At 44.0% G+C, this 20000-nt stretch overlaps 1 protein-coding gene across 2 annotated transcripts in view; it reads left to right on the forward strand.

Moving 5' to 3' along the window:
* The window catches only part of PSMF1 (proteasome inhibitor subunit 1), a 1027177-nt gene that overhangs the window by 51364 nt on the left and 955813 nt on the right, over positions 1 to 20000 (forward strand). For both annotated transcript variants that reach the window (XM_044090428.1, XM_044090427.1), the window contains exon 2: positions 4935 to 5087. In XM_044090428.1, the coding sequence (XP_043946363.1) occupies positions 4935 to 5087 (153 nt within the window). The remainder of the gene's footprint in view (positions 1 to 4934; positions 5088 to 20000) is intronic.

The following is a 20000-nucleotide window of genomic DNA, read 5'->3' on the forward strand; positions in this document are numbered from 1 at the left end:
CAGATTAGGGAAGCGAGTCTTTACGATATCGACCTTTGCTGTTAGGTCCTTGAACTACCTGGCACATTTCTCAAGGCTACAGAGAGACTTGGTGTCTAAACTCTCTGAGACCCTGGCAGGAGCAGTTTCTGATGAGGTCCTTGACAAGGTAGCCTCTCAGTCAGTGACCCTAGAATTGGTTTCCAATTATTTAATGCGTTTGATATCGCATGCTACTGAGGGAGCGGCGAGAACTGCGGGTGCAGGCATGGTCATGAGGCGCCATGCCTAGATGCACCTTTGTGGATCCCTTCAAGGCTTCCTTCCTTAACGCCCCTATTGAGACCACTACTTTGTCTGGGTCCAAGGTAAAAGATACATTGGCCAGATGTGAACAAGACGGTAAGACCCTATCTGCCATGGGTGTCCATTTATCTCCTCCTCAGCGGTTCTATTCTAGGAAACAAAAGAGTGGGAAAATGTGGCACAAAAAATCTCCGGGTCCTTTCCGTGACTGTCAGGCAAAGTTTTCCGCTAGAGGCAGGGTGGGGGAATTCTAACTGAAGGCGCCCCTTTTGGGGCAGGGGAGGTCCATGAAACTGGGGTTCCAGGGAATCTTTTTCTCTGGACAGCCCTATCAATGCTCCTGAGGAGCAGCCCAATTGCTTTCCTCTGGAAGCAGTTGGGGGTCGTTTTTCCTTGTACCCTTCTGCTGGCAAACCATAACCATAGATGTTTGGGTACAAAGGCTCATCACCAGAGAATACCATATTCCTTTCTTATTCACTCCTCCCGTACCCAGAAGTTTACCTGACGTGCCACCCAATCAAAGGAAAGACGCAACTGTAGAGATATCAGAGCTACTTCAAAAAAGAGTCATCCAAACAGTCCCCGCAGACCAGACAGGATCCGGCTTCTATTCAAGATTCTTTTTGGTGCCAACAAAGACAGGGGACTGGAGAACAATTCTGGATCTCAGCACCCTAAACAAATTCGTAAAGACAAAAAAATTCCGGATGGTCACGGTTCAGTCTATACTTCCACTTTTGGAAAAAAGACGATTGGATGTGCTCCATAGATCTTCAAGAAGTGTACTACCACATAAAGGTGGAAAGGTGCTCAAGAAGATATCTTTGCTTCCAGGCAGGATCCAACCTTTACCCGTTTCGCGTACTGCCCTTTGGACTCACTACAACCCCGAGAGTGTTCACAAAGTGCATGGCAGTAGTCACAGCTCACCTGCGGCTTCAAGGATTCCGGGTGTTTCCCTACCTAGTTGACTGGCTCATTACTGCCCCAACAAGACGTCTACTGGATCAGGCCTTGACTTACACCCTAAACACTGCACAGCAGCTCGGAATATCGATAAACTGGAAGAAGTCAAACCTTACTCCGAGTCACTCATTAGAGTACATTGGAGTGATTCTGGACACAATAACTTGTACAGCCTCTCTACCAGGTCACAGAATTCAGAGGATCAAAGAACAGATTCAGGCAATACTTTCACAAAATCTAGCCTCAGCTCGATCCGTTCTTCAATTGCTGGGATTGATGGCAGCCTTCACCACCATAGTCCCTCTAGCAAGGCTACACATGAGGCTTCTTCAATGACTGCTTCTTACTCAGTGGTACCCATCCCTTATCTTTTCCATTTCGAATAACCCAAGATTTTCAAACAGGACTTGCTCTGGTGGATGTCAAACAGCCCTCATCAGTGATCTCGCCCCTTCAATCCTCATCAGCCCAACGCCACAGTGACCACAGATGCCCCCCTGATGGGGTAGGGGGGGCTGTTTCAGGGAAAGACAGTCCAAGGCACTTGGTCACAGATGGAGGCCCATCTGCAAATCAGTGTCCTAGAACTGAGGGCGGTGATACTCGTGTTGCAAGCATTCCAATTGATCCTTCCATCAGGGACTATTGCAATTCAGTCAGACAACATGGCAGTAGTCTAGTACATCAGCAAACTAGGGGGAACCAGATCATACCCACTCTGTCGAGAGGCCATGAGAATATAGCAGTGGGTGATAGCCTCCAGCCATTTTCTGATAGCGACGCACATTCCTGGGAGCTCCAACTTGATAGCAGACATGTTGAGCAGATGCATTCTACAGCTTCACAAGTGGTCTCTCAATCCTCTAGTAGTGGCGAAGATTTTCATCTGCTGGGGCCAGCCTTGCTGTGACCTATTTGCGTCCCCGTCCAATCACAAGTGCAGCAACTACTTTGCCCTAATCCCCCCTCGGGGACCATCACAGAGAGATGCTCTAGTCCATAATTGGCTGTCGGGTCTGCTATATGCCTGTCCTCCAATAACCCTTATTCCCCTGTTCCTCAAGAAAGCACTTCAGTTAAAGAGCAAAGTGATCCTCATTGCTCCATATTGGCCTCAACAAGTTTGATTTCCCTTTCTGTGGCCTCATCTGCTAGAGCGACCATGGATTCTCAATCCAACTCCAGAGTTGATTTCTCACCCACAGAATCTGGTTCATCCAAACCTATCCAGCCTGAAACTGACAGCTTGGTTTATCCACTTCCAGTGATTGCCAGGCAGCATGACCTATCTTCCCCTGTACGTGACATTCTGATTGCCTCTCATAGATCATCCACCAGACTACTCTACCACAGAAAATGGAAGAGGTTTTCTCTCTGGCTACAAGATAAACAAATGGTCCCTTTTACAGCCCCTGTTTCTATTGTGCTAGAATATCTTTCAGACCTTTTTAAATTGGGTGCAGCAGCCTGCACAATTCGTGTTCATTTGGCTGCAATTTCTAATTTTCATAATGGCTTCCAGGGTTCTTCCTTAATGTCACACAGACTTTGTGAGACCTTTCTGAAGGGCGTAACCCAACTAAAGCCTCCATTCAGAGAACCTGTTCTACCTTGGGACCTGGCCTTAGTCCTTCAAGGGTTGACAGGGTTGACAGCTTCTCCTTTTGAGCCTGCATCTACCTGTGATCTAAAGTATCTGTCATGGAAAACGTTGTTCTTAGTTGCTATTACTTCTGCCAGATGTATTTCTGAATTACAGGCCTTATCTATCAAACCCCTCTACCTCATCTTTCACAAGGACAGAGTTTCATTAAGGACCAATCTGACCTTCTTGTCCAAGGTAATTTCTGAGTTATCTTTCAATCAGTCTATTGATTTGCCAGTGTTCTTCCCTAATCATTCTAACAGAGGGGAATATTGCCTGCATACCTTGGATGTACGTAGACAAATTAATTTTTACCTAGACAGGACTAAATTTAATAGAAAATCTTTCTAGCTGTTTTTGGCCTTTTCTGAATCAAGATTAGGTTGTCTGGTTTCTAAAGTTACTTTAGCCACTTGGTTGAGAAATTGTATTACTTTCATTTATGGCAAGAATGGTATCCCTTTACCTGGCAGGGTAAAGGCCCACTCTACAAGATCAGTGTCAACTTCTGCAACCTTCCATGCTAGAACATCTTTGAATGACATTTGTACAGCTGAAACCTGAGCTAGGCCTCATACCTTCAGTGTTCATTACAAATTGGACTTGGCCTCCAGAGGCAGAGCTTCCTTTGGTTTTATGGTGCTCCGGAATGTCCTTCCATAGGGCCGCCCAGGGAACAAGATGACTGGGGACTCTGTCCCAAGAATAAGGAATAAACGAAGATTAACAACATCAGATAAAGTAGTTATTGTCTTACCATAACGTTCCATCTGAGTTGTATCATGTTCATTTATTCATTACGGCCCACCCGCCTTCCCCCTCCGAAGTTTTCTGGTAGATCTCATTTGTCCTCCTTTCCAGTTGTTAGGTCATGTCTGACCAGAGGTAGCCTCACCTTCATTTTTTTCCAACTTGCAAACTAGATCTGAGGTAACAGGGAGAAGAGCATGATGGGTAAAATCTTAGCCTGGGAGGTTTGTGGCTGACGCGAGCTTGAAAAAAGGCCGGCTCGGTTCCGAGGTCGGAACTGAATTCCAAGAGTAAGGAATAAACAAAGATGAAACAACTCGGATGGAACGTTATGGTAAGACATAACTTCTTTTTTTCACTTATGTTTCGTAGTTGCAATAGTGAGCGTTTGCATTTTGAACATTTGGTACTTGGACTATATTTTAATTTTGCACAGAGATGAGAGATGCATTAATTAACAAATTACAGTCGAATCACAGTAATAACCAGAAGTTACACTGAATCATTGGAATAGGCCCAGGATTTCATCCAGTGATTTTATTTATTTTCGATAAACCCGTGCTCAAGGTGAAATTGTAGATGCATAGCCTTGATAAGTTTTTTGATGCATTTGAAGACCTGCAGTCACAAGGTCTTGCATAATTGTGGTTAGTTATTTAGGAGTTTGTACAGGTGCATTGCTTGCCCTTTCCGACTTATTTTTAGAGAATTCCTTAACTTCTGATTGAGAAAAGTGACTGAGATCTGCCATAACAGCAGAGTTTCCCTGCAGGCAAGCAGTGTACGTCAGTTTCATTTTTAAGACTGGTGTTTTGCTGTCGGCAGATTTCTTGTCATTTTTACAGTGTTATTGTTTGCACTATCTTTTTTTTAGAGCTTTACAAGTTCCTTGTGTTTTTTTTTTTTTCAATTTTATGAAAGCTAACTGAAAATAGAGGACATGTGTCAATAAGCAGGGGTCACTCTGGGAACAACCTATAGTGATCAGTGGATCCATTATTCAACTCACTGGATGACTTTGACCCCAGAGTAGGTATATTTTGAATGTGTGTGTGTGTGTGTGTGTGTGTGTGTGTGTGTGTGTGTTAGTGAGGGAGAATGTGAATGAGTGAAATATAACAGGGAAACTGTATGGATTCATAGTTTCGTAGCGGAGATATGAGGGAATGCCAGCTATTGATGACTGCCATTCGTTAATTTGGTACATATTAATAGTCGCCTTGCATTCAGAGTGGAGAATTTCATTCCGCTTTACACTGACTTTTTTTTTTTCTATTCTTTGTAGCCAAGAGTCAGCAAAAAGAAGTCAGAATCGTTACCAGCCAACTGGAATGCCAGTCCAGAACTTTACACTTTGTACTATGTGTCAGACGATGATAAAAACAACCTTCTTGCTAAGGTCATAACAGCAGATGACAGTCTTATCATCAACGTAATGGTAAGGGGACCCCATCTTATTGTTTGACATTCTGCTCCTTGGTGCCTGATCAACACTGATTCTTTGATGGTTTGCACTAAAAGTGTCTTTCAGATTTTCATATTCTGGGATGTTTACGCTTTTTAAAATGTGTCAAGGATGGAGTGTACTGCAGCAGTTTTAAGTACTTTGCTGCATATTTTGAAAACCTGAGTTTAAATGTAAATTCCTTACCTGCATGCCATGTGACCAGGGACATTTAACTTTGTGATCCTAAGTCTTTCTAAATACATGAGGTTCTAATCACGGTGGTAATCTGTCCTCGCAGGAAAGAATGAAAGAAATACAAATTAAAAAAAAAAACATTTTTCATGACTATTTCATTAGATTACAAGGACAAGCATTACTTTTAGCAAAATAGATGAGCTACTGCTGAAGTATATACAAAAACAAGTTAGCAGGCTCCAGTGTATACGGTTTCCCCTTGTGATAACATGAATTAGTATTATATTTGGCCATTATTTAAAAAGCAGGTGATATAATGAACCATTGAGATAGAAGGGGAAAATCAAATGATTTAACTGAAGAAAGTCCATAGTTTACCAATTGATTATTCTTGAGGAAGTGAATAATGTGATTAAGATGGAATTAATCTGACTGAGAGAGAGAGAGAGAGAGAGACAGCTGGACAATTTAAAGGCAGAAGAATATTATACAATATGTATACTGTTCACACTAGTCTTTGTACTTTTATATTTCTGTAGAAGTTTAACAATTGTTTGTCCCACACTAGAGAGACTGTATACTGTTTAAACTGTACATATTATAAACTTAATACCAGTGGGAGTGGGAAGCATTGAGCTGCCTGTTGGTCCAGTTTTGTGAGGTTTCAGCCAGCAACTTGTAGTTTATTGGTCGTTTTGGGCCAGTTCCTAGCTTCTTTCAGCCCCCTGATATAAAAAACGCTAAACGCGCGTTTGCGCGGTTTAGCACGATTTAGCGCGGAGCTGCTACCGTTGCACACTAGGGCAGCGCCGGTTAAGCAGATTTAAACTATTAGGGCTACCTAAATTCCACTCTTCAAATTTTCCCTTAAAGCTACCTTCCTCGAACTATACTACTGATCTAATCAGCGTATCCTATAACTAAAAAGATCATCTCTACTTGACTCCAAGTAGACTATTCTCTATCTGTTAAGCCTAGCACTTGCTCCTACAGTACTTATTACCTTGATACGGTGCTCTTGTCATAGATAGTACCCAAAAAAGGCAACCCCCCCATTTCTCGGTCATCCACGTCCCCCGGAATCTTCTTTAAAGTTTTTTTTTTGTCTATTCCTTCTAGCATGTCGAGGGATCAGTTGCTAGTGTCCTCTCCTGCTCAGCTGGTGAACCTGGGAATATTGAGGCAATGTTACAATTGCCTCATGTACACAGACAACCCTCTCCTCCTCCCACAAAACACAAATACATGCGAGAGATGCAACTATACAGCCAAACTGGAGGCTGAGCTCTCTCAACATAGGACTGGCAAGACCAGTCAGGAGGAGAAGGTTACCACACACACTATAGACCCAGTCTCACATAGTACCATCACAACCTCAAATCATACACATAAACACACAAAGACATACTCGGAGGCTCTGATCAAAAATCTACCAAAACAGCAGAGGCCACCAAAGCAGACACCCAAACAACCACCACCTCAGAACACATCACCTGCAACACATAGACCTCACAGTCAGAGTGTCAAACAGTCACAGCCCTTAAGGCCAAACAAAATGCCAGACACACTAGTCATTGGTGACTCCATAGTCAGACACACTGGCGTCCGCTCACCAGACTGAGTAAGGAGAAGGTCACAGTAAGCTGCCTGTCGGGCGCTAGAATCCGCCACATAACGCAAGCACTTAGGTCTCTCAACAGCAGGTACAAATACGACTCAGTCATTGTCCACGCTGGTGTAAACGACCTGAGACGTACCTCCTTGGACTACATGAAAAGAGACATCGAGGAGCTCTCTGATTATGTAGCCCAGGCAGGTATGACCCTGACCTTGAGCAGTATCCTACCTTCACCAAGAATGATGCCACAATACAGAGATAAGATGATCAGCTTTAACAATTGGCTTAAACACTGGTGTCATTCAAAGGGGATCCAGTGTCTGTCTGCCTGGGATGACATGCTGGACAAGCCACGCTGCTTCGCAGGGCGGCTTGCACCTGTCACCCTGGGATTCGGATATTGGCAAAGGCTCTTGCCACCCCATAGTGCCTTTTTAGGCAAGGCTCAAATTCTAAACCTACCACCCTAGAACACAAAAAGGAAAAAACTAAGGGTAATGCTGCTCAATGCCAGAAGTCTGAATCTCAAAATGCACGCACTGAGGCCCTTCTCAGTATGGAGAACATCGATGTCTGTGCTGTGACAGAAACCTGGTTCAAGGCTCCTGAGAGAACCCCAGCACTATCAGGTTTTACCTCGTATCATGCGTTCCGCCCCAAAATCCGGACAATACCAAGAAAGGAGGGTGTATCCATATTCATCAAGGACTCCCACACCTCAAGACTGGTTGCAACGCACGATGCATCGGAGACCATCCAGGTGCAATTAACCATAGGCAAGACTGCTCTGCAAATTGTAGCATGTTACAGGCCACCCTCACAAACTCAGGAACCTCACATGGCCTTCCTGAAAACACTAGAGGGATAAATGTATCACCAAACACCATCATACTAGGTGACTTCAACTACCCTAATATAGACTGGGAACACTACTCAAGCCCAAACACCCTAGCCCAAAAGTTCCTGGAATTCATAAACTCAAATGCCATGGAACAACTAGTTACCATCCCCACAAGAGGAGATAACATACTTGACCTCATCATCACGAACATGGGAGCACAATGTTCAACACCGGAAGTATACCCCTCACTGGTGAGATCAGATCACAAACTAATCTCGCTGGAGGTTCTCATCCCACCCCCACCTGAAATAAATAAGACCACAGTAAAGAACTTCTCGAAAGCCGACTTCACACTTCTAAAGACTAGTGTGGTCTCCTTTAAGGCCCCGAGCGGCGGAAAACAGTACACATGCCGCTGAATCACTTACAAATGCCTTCTACCAGCACCTGCAGGACTGCATGGATAAGGCAATCCCAAGCAAAACAAAGACTCCTTGTACCAAAGGCAAGCGTCCAGTCTGGTGGACCCCAGCCATAAACAAACTCTACAACAAAGGAGGAAGCTACTACAAGATAGAGCAAAATCCTTAAAAGGTAAGACACCCTTGATCACTATAAGTAAAAAACTAAGAGCTCTCATAAAATCATCCAAAGCAAATTTTGAGAGAAATATAGCTAAAGACTCAAAAGACAATCATAAGGCCTTCTTTAGCTATGTTAGAAACCTGGGAGGAAACTCCCAGATATGCTCAGAACTAGTTCAAAATGATGTGAAGATTACTGATCCTACGGACATTGCCAACATACTGGCTGACAGGTTCAGTGCAAACTTCTCCCCCCCCCCAAAAGGAGAGATATCTATACCAAATGATTGCAGCCCCCCAAACATCTCCAACGCCCAAGTGAGAACTGCTCTCTCCAAAGCAAAAAACACAGCATCAATGGGACCTGATGGTGTCCCCGGCTGTGTGCTCCACGAACTCAATGAGGAATTAAACCCACAGCTAGGACAGCTGTTTAATCAGAGCCTTACCTCTGGATACGTACCCAGGAGTGGCGCACTGCAACTGTGGTCCCACTTCACAAAGGCGGTGCCTCCACCGACCCTGGAAATTACCGGCCCATTAGCTTGACAAGCCTTATCTGCAAAGCCATGGAGAGGATCATAATGGACCTCATAAATAAAGACATAGGGAATTTGCAGACTTTGGATCCAACCCAGTTTGGCTTTGTCAAAGGCAGATCATGCCTTTTAAACTTGGTTGACTTTTTCAAACAGTCACCAAAGCCATTGATGAGGAAAGGCAGTCCATACAGCCTACCTCGATCTGGCGAAGGCCTTGATACAATACCCCACTCGGGTATCATTGAAAAACTCATCAGCTTAAATATTAACCCATACATCACAAGATGGGTTGCAAACTGGCTGAGTGACAGAACCCACAGGGTCAGAGTTGCTGGCGCCATGTCAGACTCAAAGCCTGTCACAAGTGGTGTCCCACAGGGCTCAGTCCTAGGCCCACTCTTGTTTGGCATCTACTTCTCCAGTACAAGCAAACACAGGAGGGTTATGGCTGACAAAGTTTGCAGATGACTGCAAACTGGGCGCCATAGTAGAAAACACATCTGACACAGATATCCTTCAGAAGGGTCTCACAGAAGCGGATAACTGGTGCCAGAGCCATGGCCTAAAGTTAAATGCCAAAAATGCATAGTCATACCCTTCGGGAAAAACAAGGTTATCCTAGCTACCAAATAGGTGGCAATCCACTGAGCACAGAAGAAGTTATCAGGGACCTGGGGACCCAGGTTGATAGTAGTCTGTCATTCAACACCCATGTAGCTAAAGTAGTTAGGAAGACCTTCTACATTGCCCACCTTATCATGAAGGGATTCTCATCTAGATCAAGGGAGGTCATTGTCTCCCTCTACTCATCACTCATCAGACCAATGATTGAGTACAATGCCCCATTCAGAATGTATCTGACCCGACACTTGCAGCAGCTGGAGAGGCCACAAAAGTTCCTCACCAAAAGGATAAAGGGTCTCAAAATCTGTCCTATGCTGCCCGACTGAAAGAACTCCAGCTCTATTCAGTCGCACAGCTTGCTCAGAGGTGACCTTTGCCTAACATACAAGGCCATGTCAAACCCAGATTTGATGAATATGCTTCACCTCAAAAATCTAGATCCATCAGAGCCACAAGGGCGGGAGACTTAAACCTCGACACGGCTATTAATAGGACGTGCTGGAGGGATAGATTCATCACCCAAAGACTCCCTATGCTGTGGAACAAAATCCCGGTATATGTGAGGCAGAGCACCTCGCTGGCCTTGTTCAAGAGAAATCTTGACCAATGGATGGGAGATCGCAGATATACCCCAGGGATTACCTCAGTGTCACTGCTCGACAGAGGCACAGCAAAATAATGGGTATAGTTCCCCATACTAAAGGGGTGGCGTGGGCCACAAAACTATGGGCTGGGCTTGTGGGTGCCCTCGGGCAGATGGCCTAGTGTGAACCTATGAACCTAATACTGTATTATAAAACTACTGTTATTGCTAAATACAGTGTTACTGAATGTATGTGGAGCTTTTCTCCCTGGGCCTGTGCTGAAAACGGTCTTCTGCCCCAGTCGGGCACACCTGGTTAACAAATGTAATAAATAAATATAAATAAATAAATACAAAATCGGAAACCCCAGAAATATTTAAAATATTTGGAACAGTTCATGCATTTCCTGCGGTGTTGTATATGTCAAAGTGAAAATATTTCAGGTTTACATCGGCATTTGTGAAAAGTGGACAGCATTGTCTGGTTAATGAGTTGCTCAGTGTCACACAGGAGGTAAATGAAAGTGGAAAGATTCAAACCTTGCACCCTTGCCACAGGAAGCAGCTCATTAACAAATTGGAGCTTTAGTCCTTTGTGCTAACTGCCAGACTTCACAGAACTCTAGCTCCCCCACACCCTCACTCTTGACTGCTGATTGGCCAGCTCCAAGGAGGGAAATCAGCAGTCAGAGTGAAGATTGTTTTCATACTTTCTTCCCGTCATGAGAAACCTCATCTCTCAGGCTTCACAGGAGCAGCAATCTTTTGTTTCCAGTAGATAAGTACCCATTGGACAACCCCTCCACACAGAACTTGCTGCCTTTTCAAGAAAAATATATTTCATATAAGTATTTGAAGTTTCTTGTCAGGGACCAGTACTTAAAACTACACACGTTATTTAGATACTTCTGACTAAATGACTGGGGCATGATTTTTACAGTGTGGTACTTGTGCTCAATTCATGACAAACCTGCCTGCCGTTTGTCTTTGGCCGTCAGTGGTTTTTAGTTTAGTTAAAGAGTGCCGGCACGGAAATTGTGTGCTGCTTGTGCTTTTGCTTTGTGAAGAGGTTGTGACAAGAAGTGTAAGTGTGCTGCTTGTGTACACTAGGTGATAATTTAATAATAATAAACACTTACCACTTTGGGCTTCTCTGCTGAGGCTACAACTTGCATTCCTCCTGGTTCCAATCCCACTTCCCAGTGAGCCCATGCCATTGCCCGGGCTCAGTCTTTGCATTAGCCAAGAGTCGGTGAATTTGCAGTGGCCATTGGTTTTTCCTTAGACCACTGGCTTACCTCTCCAGCTTTCTCTGGTGCAGTACTTTTGGCCACCATGAAACAGGGATCAGTCACATCATCAGCTGTTCTAGTGTTTACAGACATGGGAGAACCATCCTCTCTAGGGTTGGGAGACACTCTGGGAGATTATTCAAGGAGTATCTGTGGCAAGGGACCATTAAACCAGTCCGGCTTCCCTTCATTGAGTCATAAGGAAAAAAAACAAAAGGTCAAACATTGTTTATTTTAAGATGTAGTTGCAGTTAAGAAAGATAATGTTTATCATATTGATTACTACTGTAGTAGCCTTAGCTATATGGGGTTATATCCTGCCAAGGATGTAACAGCTGGCCAGCTTCCAGAGCTTCAGGCATTATCAATGCACCCAAATGGTCAGGCAGCTCAAGAAGTGCTGACCAGAAGACAAGTTTGGATACAAAGCCCTTCAGAGCTTTACTGCCACCAAAGAGTACGCTGCTCTGAGGCTTTCGAGGATCGACAGTCAGCTTTTGACTTTTTTTGCTGGACAGTTAAGTTCCCTATGGGGGAAAACTATAATTTTTTTTTTAAATTTTGTTAATGTCTTATCACCTCTTCAGAATAGTTATTTTAAAGCTAGGAATGCTTTTATTTAACAAACTGTCTCAAGACTAATGTTCTTTTAAACTGTGCACTTGTTTCTTTCTGTCAGTTTAAAAATAGTGTATGCTAACTGAAAATTTATTTTCTGTGAAAAAAATTGTGTATTTTTCAGTTATGGGACTGTCATAGTATTTAAAAGTGCTTTTTACTATCAAAAAGTAACTTCTGTGGATTGGTAGTTTTACAGGCATTTGCTGCTTGTCCTCCCTGGGAAAGTGGCACCATTTTTGGCTTGACCATGAAACAGTCTGCTGGTCGCGCGGTCAGTCCTTCTTCCAGCCACAAAAAGAAAAGGTTAAGCAAATAGCCCTTACCACCACAGTAGGCTAGCATTTTTCCTCAGACCAAGGTGGGTGATTCTGTTCTGGCCAAAGCTGGTTCATCAGATCACTCATTTACCACTGATCCCTCTGATGTAGCACCTACAGCCACTGTGAACCAGGGTTAACCACGTCCTCTTTGGCTGCTGGAGTCCCATCAGTGGGCAAGTGAGAGCCACACCTGTTGATCCTGGGAGAGGGAACAGGGAAGACTTTCCCATTTAGTCATAATGTTGTGCCCTTTCTTGGAGAAGCTGCTGCTGACATTAACAACACTTTTTGACCCCATTTTTTTCTGTCAAATAGAAACAGAAAGATAAACATGCATTTTCTCCGACTCACATATCCCTACACAAGAGTACTTTACTGTATTTGACACAGGGTTTAATTCAGGCTGTTGACCCCTCTTTTTTAGAGGTGTTTCTTGAATAGATTCAGGATTCTTAATCTGGACAGAAAGGTGAAGGGACAGATGCAGGATTTTCTACTAAGAATTCTGATTCAGACTTGCAGGAGAGAATTGTGTCTGATTTTTCCTGTGGCAGTTTCTTTTTCTCTGAGAGACTTTCCATAATGTATTGGGGTTTTCAGTGGGAAAATATTGAGGTGTCTCAGTCCTTCAGAAAAATACTGTGAGCGTTACAGAAGGAATTTGCAAAATCTTTACCCATTCCTCCAGTTCTGTCTGTTTTGGAGGATGTGTTGTGTGTTACTGCCTGCAATTTTCCTGACAGTCAGCCTGCTGCCCCTAAAAAGACAGAGAGAATGTATAAAATATTCCTCAGTCTTTTAGGTTCTTTTGGCACTCATCCCAAATCGGACCTAGCAGCCATAGTTTTAGTTAATCCTGCTGCTGCTAATGTCTGCTTACATCCACTCCTACACTTTCTGTCAAGGATGGGAAAATAATAAGTGTGTGGAAATAGTGTATACTTCTGCAGCTTCAATGTTTAGAATTTTGAATTGGCAGGTTAATATCTTAAAGTTTTATTCTGATTGTATGAGGAATGTTTTGCCTGCATTTTCTTCTTGTGAAGAAAAATCTGTCGTAAAATGGAATAAATTAAACCAGTTACAGATTAGTACTCATTGTTTAAAGTGTACATGTGACTCCATTGCTACTTCCAGGGCTATGGCCACTGGTACTGTTTTGAGAAGGCTTGCCTGGCTGTGTTCTCTGAACCTTCCTGATGATATGATGAGTGAGATTTTTAATTCTCTCTTTGGTTGGAGGTTTAGTTTTTGGTCCCTTTGCTAAGCCAGATCTTAGTCACATGTTGCCCTAAACAGGGTAATGGATCAATCCCCCTGACCCCCCCCCCGATATTCCAGTGTCTCATTATTTGGCTATTTCTCCCTAGTTACCATAAGCACTGTTCATACCTGTCAGTTGTTGTTGTCTTTTGGCTTTTCCCGGTTAGGTGTCGCCACAGCGGAACTCTGGTCCACTAACGATTGGCAGAAGATTTTCACGAACGCCGAGGTGCAAGCCTGACGTTCAACCTTCAACGAAGGCACGCCCATTTATGTATGTCTTTCGAATGCCCACCCAACCGCAGGGAGGACATGCAGACTCCACACAGAAGGCACTCCCTGCACTCCAGCCGAGAATCGAATGGGAGAACCTCTTGCTGTGAGGCAACAACGTTACCGCTGCACAACCGCAGATAAGTGTGCCTATTATTTTCTTCTTTACTTCTACATTTAAAACTTTTATTTCACATTTTATTGCACAACCACTGATAGCCATTTGCTAAACAAAACAATACAGTCTCACACTGAAAGCAGACTTGGTATGAACAGTAAGTTTCTCTGCCCTTGAAACTCCTATTCATTGAAAACCATATTTAAAGAAAATGCATCTGGCCAGTGGAGGTTTAAGTTTACCTTTGGGTTGTTTTCAAAACAGTAAGCCCATTGCATACATTTTTTGGACCATGCATACATACATGTTCTTTGATGTACCATCCTGATTTTATATCCAGTGTAATTTAATACAAAGTGTACACACCCCTGTTAAAATGGCAGATATGTTAAGTTGTCAATCTCGCCTTCATTCTTGCTGGATGGGTTCGGAGCCGATCCTCGGCTCCGACTCGGCACTAGCTTTAGCTCGAGAACTCCTTTTACCAGCTCAAGGCAACCCTATATCCCATGATGCAAGGCGGAACTACCTCAGATCTCGTTTGCCGCTTAGCGAAAGAGGTCTCCTTTGCCAGCTGAGGTAAGTTTTTTCTTGTTAAAGAAGAAAAAGTTTAGTTAGGGGTTTAATTTCCCTTCAGTGTTAGGTTAGCCTGTATTTAGTACAGCCCACCCTATTCCCTTCCTTTTTAAACTTTTAAAATAGTTTTTTCAGTTAAAGTTTTAGTCAGGCCTAGTTCCCCAAGTTATTCCCTTCCTGTGTGTCTGTGTAGGGATTAAGTTGTGTGTTTGTGGGGACTGTTTGTGTATATCCTTTTAGGATGTCTAGGGAAGGCAAGGTCTCAGGCTTCAAGAAGTGTGACCAGTGCTGTCAGAAAATGTCCCTGACAGACGGTCACACTTCTTGTGTATTGCCTGGGGCCTTTGCACCTGCAGGACTCCTGTGCGTTGTGTCATGCCTTTAGCCAGAGAGTCCTGCAGGAAAGGAGGAACAAACTGATCCTCGAGGTTTGTTAAAACCTGAAGGTTCTCCTCCTAAGCAAGGGGCAGGAAAACCTCTTCAGCCACCCAAGGCTCAGGCTACAGTGTACGAGCCTCCTCCGGTGGCTACGGCTCCGTCGGCGATATCGGCTCCGGCTGGAGCGATACTTCTTCTGCTAGAGTAGTGGGTTCGGTGCGGCGGCTCATACCCTGACTACTGTTGCCTTGTCGGCTCCAGCTGGAGCCGACACTTTATCAACATCGGGCGAGATCCTCGGCTCCATCTGAGTTCAAGGGACTTCGGCTCCGATGGCTCCGGCCCGTAAGAGATCCGGTCCCCTTGATACTAAGTATTCACCGGCTCGGTCTCCTCTTTTGTCGGAGCGGAGCCATCGGAGCCGATCTTCGAGATCTTCCAGGCTGTCTGACCACGATTTGGAGAGGGTGGTAAGCAGGCTGTTGAAATCTCAGGCACTGGCCCAAATGCTCCATAGCCCGTCTCAACAGACTTCGGCTATAGCCCCGATTCTTGAGATTCCTCCTCCGACTCCACACCAGAGTTCGGAGCCGGTGTTCTTTAAAGTTGTTGACATGGAAAACTATATTTTTGCTGGCTGTTACTTCTGCAAGAAGAGTTTCTGAGATTCAGGCCCTCTGTATTCGTTCACCTTATCTGGTGTTTCATAAGGATAGGGTTTCGCTCAGAACTAACCCTTCCTTTCTTCCCAAGGTTGTATCTCAAGCCAATATTAACCAATCTATTGATCTACCAGTTTTCTTTCCTAACTATTCTGACAGAGCTGAACAGAAGCTGCATTTTTTGGATGTTCATCGTCAGCTCAGGTACTACTTACATAGGACTAAACAAGTTAGAAAATCAGACCAATTGTTTGTCTCCTATGCAGAAAACAGGTTGGGTCTTCCAGTATCTAAAAGTGACCTTATCTAGATGGTTGACTTCCACCATTTCCTATGTGTACTCTCTAAGGGGCAAACAACTATCTTCTAAGCCAAAAGCACATTCGACCAGGAGTCTATCCACTTCTGTAGCCTTTCAGGATAGACTTCCCATTGACACTATTTGTGCAGCAGCTACTTGGGCCACGCCTCATACCTTTGTGTCTCATTACAAGTTGGATTTGGCCTCCAGAGATAGGGCCAGTTTTGGTTCCACTGTTCTCAAGAGTCTGTTCCATTGAGCCACCGGGATACAGGTGCTAGGGGCGGTCCCATCCAGCAAGAATGAAGGCGAGATTGACAACAACATTTAGAAGTTATGTACCTACCATAACGTTCCATGTTAGTTGTCTTCTCTGCTTCTTTCTGCGTCCTCCCTCCTTCCCTGGCCTGGACAGATCTTGGAGAGTTCCTATTAGATTGCTTCCTCTGGAGCATTGTTATGAGGACTTCTTTTAGGAACCATGGTTCCTAATTATATTAGGATAAGTCTTTAGCAGGGTTAGTTAGCTGCCAAACGAGATCTGAGGTAGTTCCGCCTTGCATCATGGGATATAGGGTTGCCTCGAGCTGGTAAAAGGAGTTCTCGAGCTAAAGCTAGTGCCGAGTCGGAGCCGAGGATCGGCTCCGAACCCATCCAGCAAGAAAGAAGGCGAGAGAAGACAACTAACATGGAACGTTATGGTAGGTACATAACTTCTAATTTTGTAATATAAAAAAATGAGACCACAGTAAATCCTTTCAAAACTTTTCTCACCATGTGACCTATAACCTCTACAATTCAATTGAAAAACAAACATATTTTAGGGGGTAATATAAAAAATAAACGTACAATAAGCTGGTTGCATAAGTGTGCACACCCTTAAACTAATACTTTGTGATTTAATTACAGCATTCAGTCTTCTTGGATAAGAGTCTATCAGCATGGCACATTTTGACTTGGCAATATTTCCCACTCTTCCTTGCAAAAGTGCTCCAAATTCTGTCAGATTGAGAGGGCATCTCTTGTGCACAGCCCTCATCAGGTCACCCCACAGATTTTCTATTGGATTTCGGTCTGGTCTGGGCTCTGGCTGGGCCATTCCAAAACCTTAATTTTTTTCTGAAGAAGCCATTATTTTGTTGATTTAGATGTATGCTTGGGGTCATTGTCGTGCTGAAAGGTGAAATTCCTCTTCATCTTCTGCTTTCTAGCAGACGTCTGAAGGTTTTGGGCCAAAAGTGACTGGTATTTGGAACTGTTCATAATTCCCTCCACCTTGACTAAAGCCCCAGTTCCAGCTGAAGAGAAGCATCCCCAAAGTATGATGCTGCCACCACCATGCTTCACTGTGGGGATTGTGTTCTTTTGGTGATGCAAAGTGTTGTTTTTACTCCAAACATACCTTTTGGAATTCTGGCCAAAAAGTTCAACCTTGGTCTTATCAGACCATAACATATTTTCCGCATGCTTTTGGGAGACTTGATGTATTGTTTTTTCAAATTTTAGCCAGTCCTGGATGTTTTTCTGTGTAAGAAAAGGCTTCCGTGTTGCAACCCCCTACCCCATAGTCCAGATATATGAAGAATACGGGCGATTGTCACATGTAGTACACAAGCAGTACTTGCCAGAAATTCCTGCAGGTCCTTCAGTGTTGCTGTAGGTCTCTTGGCAGCCTCCATGACCAGTTTTCATCAGTTTTGGAGGGATGTCCATTTCTTTGCAATGTCACTGTTGTCCCATATTTTCTCCAGTTTTTGATGACTGTCTTCACTGTGTTCCATGGTATTTCCAATGCTGTGGAAATTTTTTTGTATCCTTCTCCTGACTTTCAACAATGAGATCCCTTTGATGCTTTGTAAGCTCTCTGCGAACCATGGATTTTGCTGTAGCAGGAAACTGAGTAAATGTCAGGAAAATCCTACTAGGACAGCTGTACTTTTATTTGGGGATATATATATATATATATATATATATATATATATATATATATATATATAAAATATCTTTATAGGATTCCCATTAGGGTACAACCCAACACCCTAATAATGGGCGATTTCAACTACTCCACCATTAACTCGGAAAACTACTCGTGTACCAACTCTTTTGCTCAATGTTTTCTGGACTTCATAAATTCCAGCACCTTGGATCAACTTATCCACACCCCCACCAGGGGCAGCGATATCCTAGACCTGGTCATTACCAACATGGGTGACCGGTGTTCCACACCAGAGGTCAATTTCTCGTTGGTCAGATCCAACCACAAGCTAAGCAGCCTAAACATCCACATCCTGCCCCCACCTCCCGTTAGGGAAACCACCGTAAAAATTTCTCCAAAGCCAACTTTACGCTCCTTAAGAAAGAAGTGGCAGACTTCACGACACCCATGCAGACAGACAGTAAGACTGCTGAATCCTACACAAATCCACTTTATAAGCAATTACATGAGTGCATGGATCGTGCTATCCCTTACAGAACCAAGATGCTATCCTCCAAAAAAAGGAAGACAATCTGGTGGTCCCCTGCCATAAACAAACTCTGCAACAGAAGAAAGAAACTGTTACAAAAAATAGTAAAATCCCATGACTGGAAGAACTCCCTGGTCAGCCTCAGTAAGAAGCTGAGATCCCTCATAAAATCCTCCAAAGCTAGTTATGAAAACAAAATCGCCACTAATTCTAAAGACAACCACAAATCATTCTATAGCTATGTCAAGAATCTCAATGGCAACACTCAGATGTGCTCTGAGTTACACCACAATTGCACTAAATATACAGAACCAACTGATATTGCCAGCATCCTGACAGATAAGTTCATTGCTAACTTTACCCCCCACCCCCTAAAGGGCCCATCTCTATACTGGAAGAATGCAAAGTTCTTGTAATCATGGCTGCACAGGTAAAAACACACTCTACAAAGCCAAGAACACAGCATCCATGGGACCTGACAACATCCCATGCTGCGTTCTGCATGAACTACTGAATGAACTGGCACTCCACCTAAGCACCATGTTCAGTCATAGCCTCACCTCAGGCTTTGTGCCCACTGAATGGCGCACAGCGACGGTTATTCCACTCCTCAAAGGGGGAACCACCATGGACCCTGGGAACTACCGCCCCATTAGCCTAACGAGCCTGATCTGCAAGGCCATGGAACGTATCATCATGGAACTTATAGACAAAGACATTGGTGATCTCCAATCTCTGGACTCAACCCAGTTCGGCTTTGTAAAAGGCAGATCATGTCTCCTAAACCTGATTGACTTCTTTGAAGCAGTCACCAAAGCCGTAGATGAGGGTAAGGTGTTTCACACAGCCTATCTACATCTCGCCAAGGCTTTTGACACCACCCCCCACTCTGGAATTATAGATAAACTCACTAAACTAGGTATAAATCCCTATGTCACAAGATGGGCTGCCAACTGGCTCACTGACAGAACCCACACTGTGAAAGTAGCAGACTCCAAATCAGACTTCAGACCAGTGACAAGTGGAGTACCACAGGGTTCAGTCCTGGCTTCTCTCCGGTTTGGTATCTACTTTTCTGAAATACAGGCTAACACAGAAGGTCTTTGGCTAATGAAGTTTGCAGATGACTGCAAACTAGGAGCCATAACTGAAACTCCTAACGATGTGGACATCCTACAAAAGGGCCTCTCTGAGACAGATGCCTGGTGTCAAAGGATTGCCTCAAGCTCAATTCCAAAAAGTGCATTGTCATCTCCTTTGGTAAAAACTCTGTACCCATGAGCTACCACATAGGTGGTGGTCTGCCTAACACCGAAAGTGTGATGAGACCTTGGGACACAGGTGGGGACAGTAGTCTCTCCTTTGGTAATCACATCGCCACAGTAGTCAGGAAATCCTTCTGTGTGGCACACCTCATCACAAAATGTTTCTCATCCAGGAAAAAAGAGATCATTGTTCCCCTCTACTCATCACTGATTATATAGAGTACAACGCCCCTTTTGATATGTACCCCACAAGATATCTACAACAACTGGAAAGGCTGCAGAAATACCTCACAAAGAGGATTACGGGCCTCAAACAGATGCCCTACGTAGACAGTCTCAAAAAACTCCAGCTTTACTCTGTTGCATATCGCCTACTCAGAGAC

Source organism: Protopterus annectens, chromosome 12.part0, assembly GCF_019279795.1.
Source record: "Protopterus annectens isolate FY-2018-M chromosome 12.part0, PAN1.0, whole genome shotgun sequence".
NCBI lineage: Eukaryota > Metazoa > Chordata > Ceratodontiformes > Protopteridae > Protopterus > Protopterus annectens.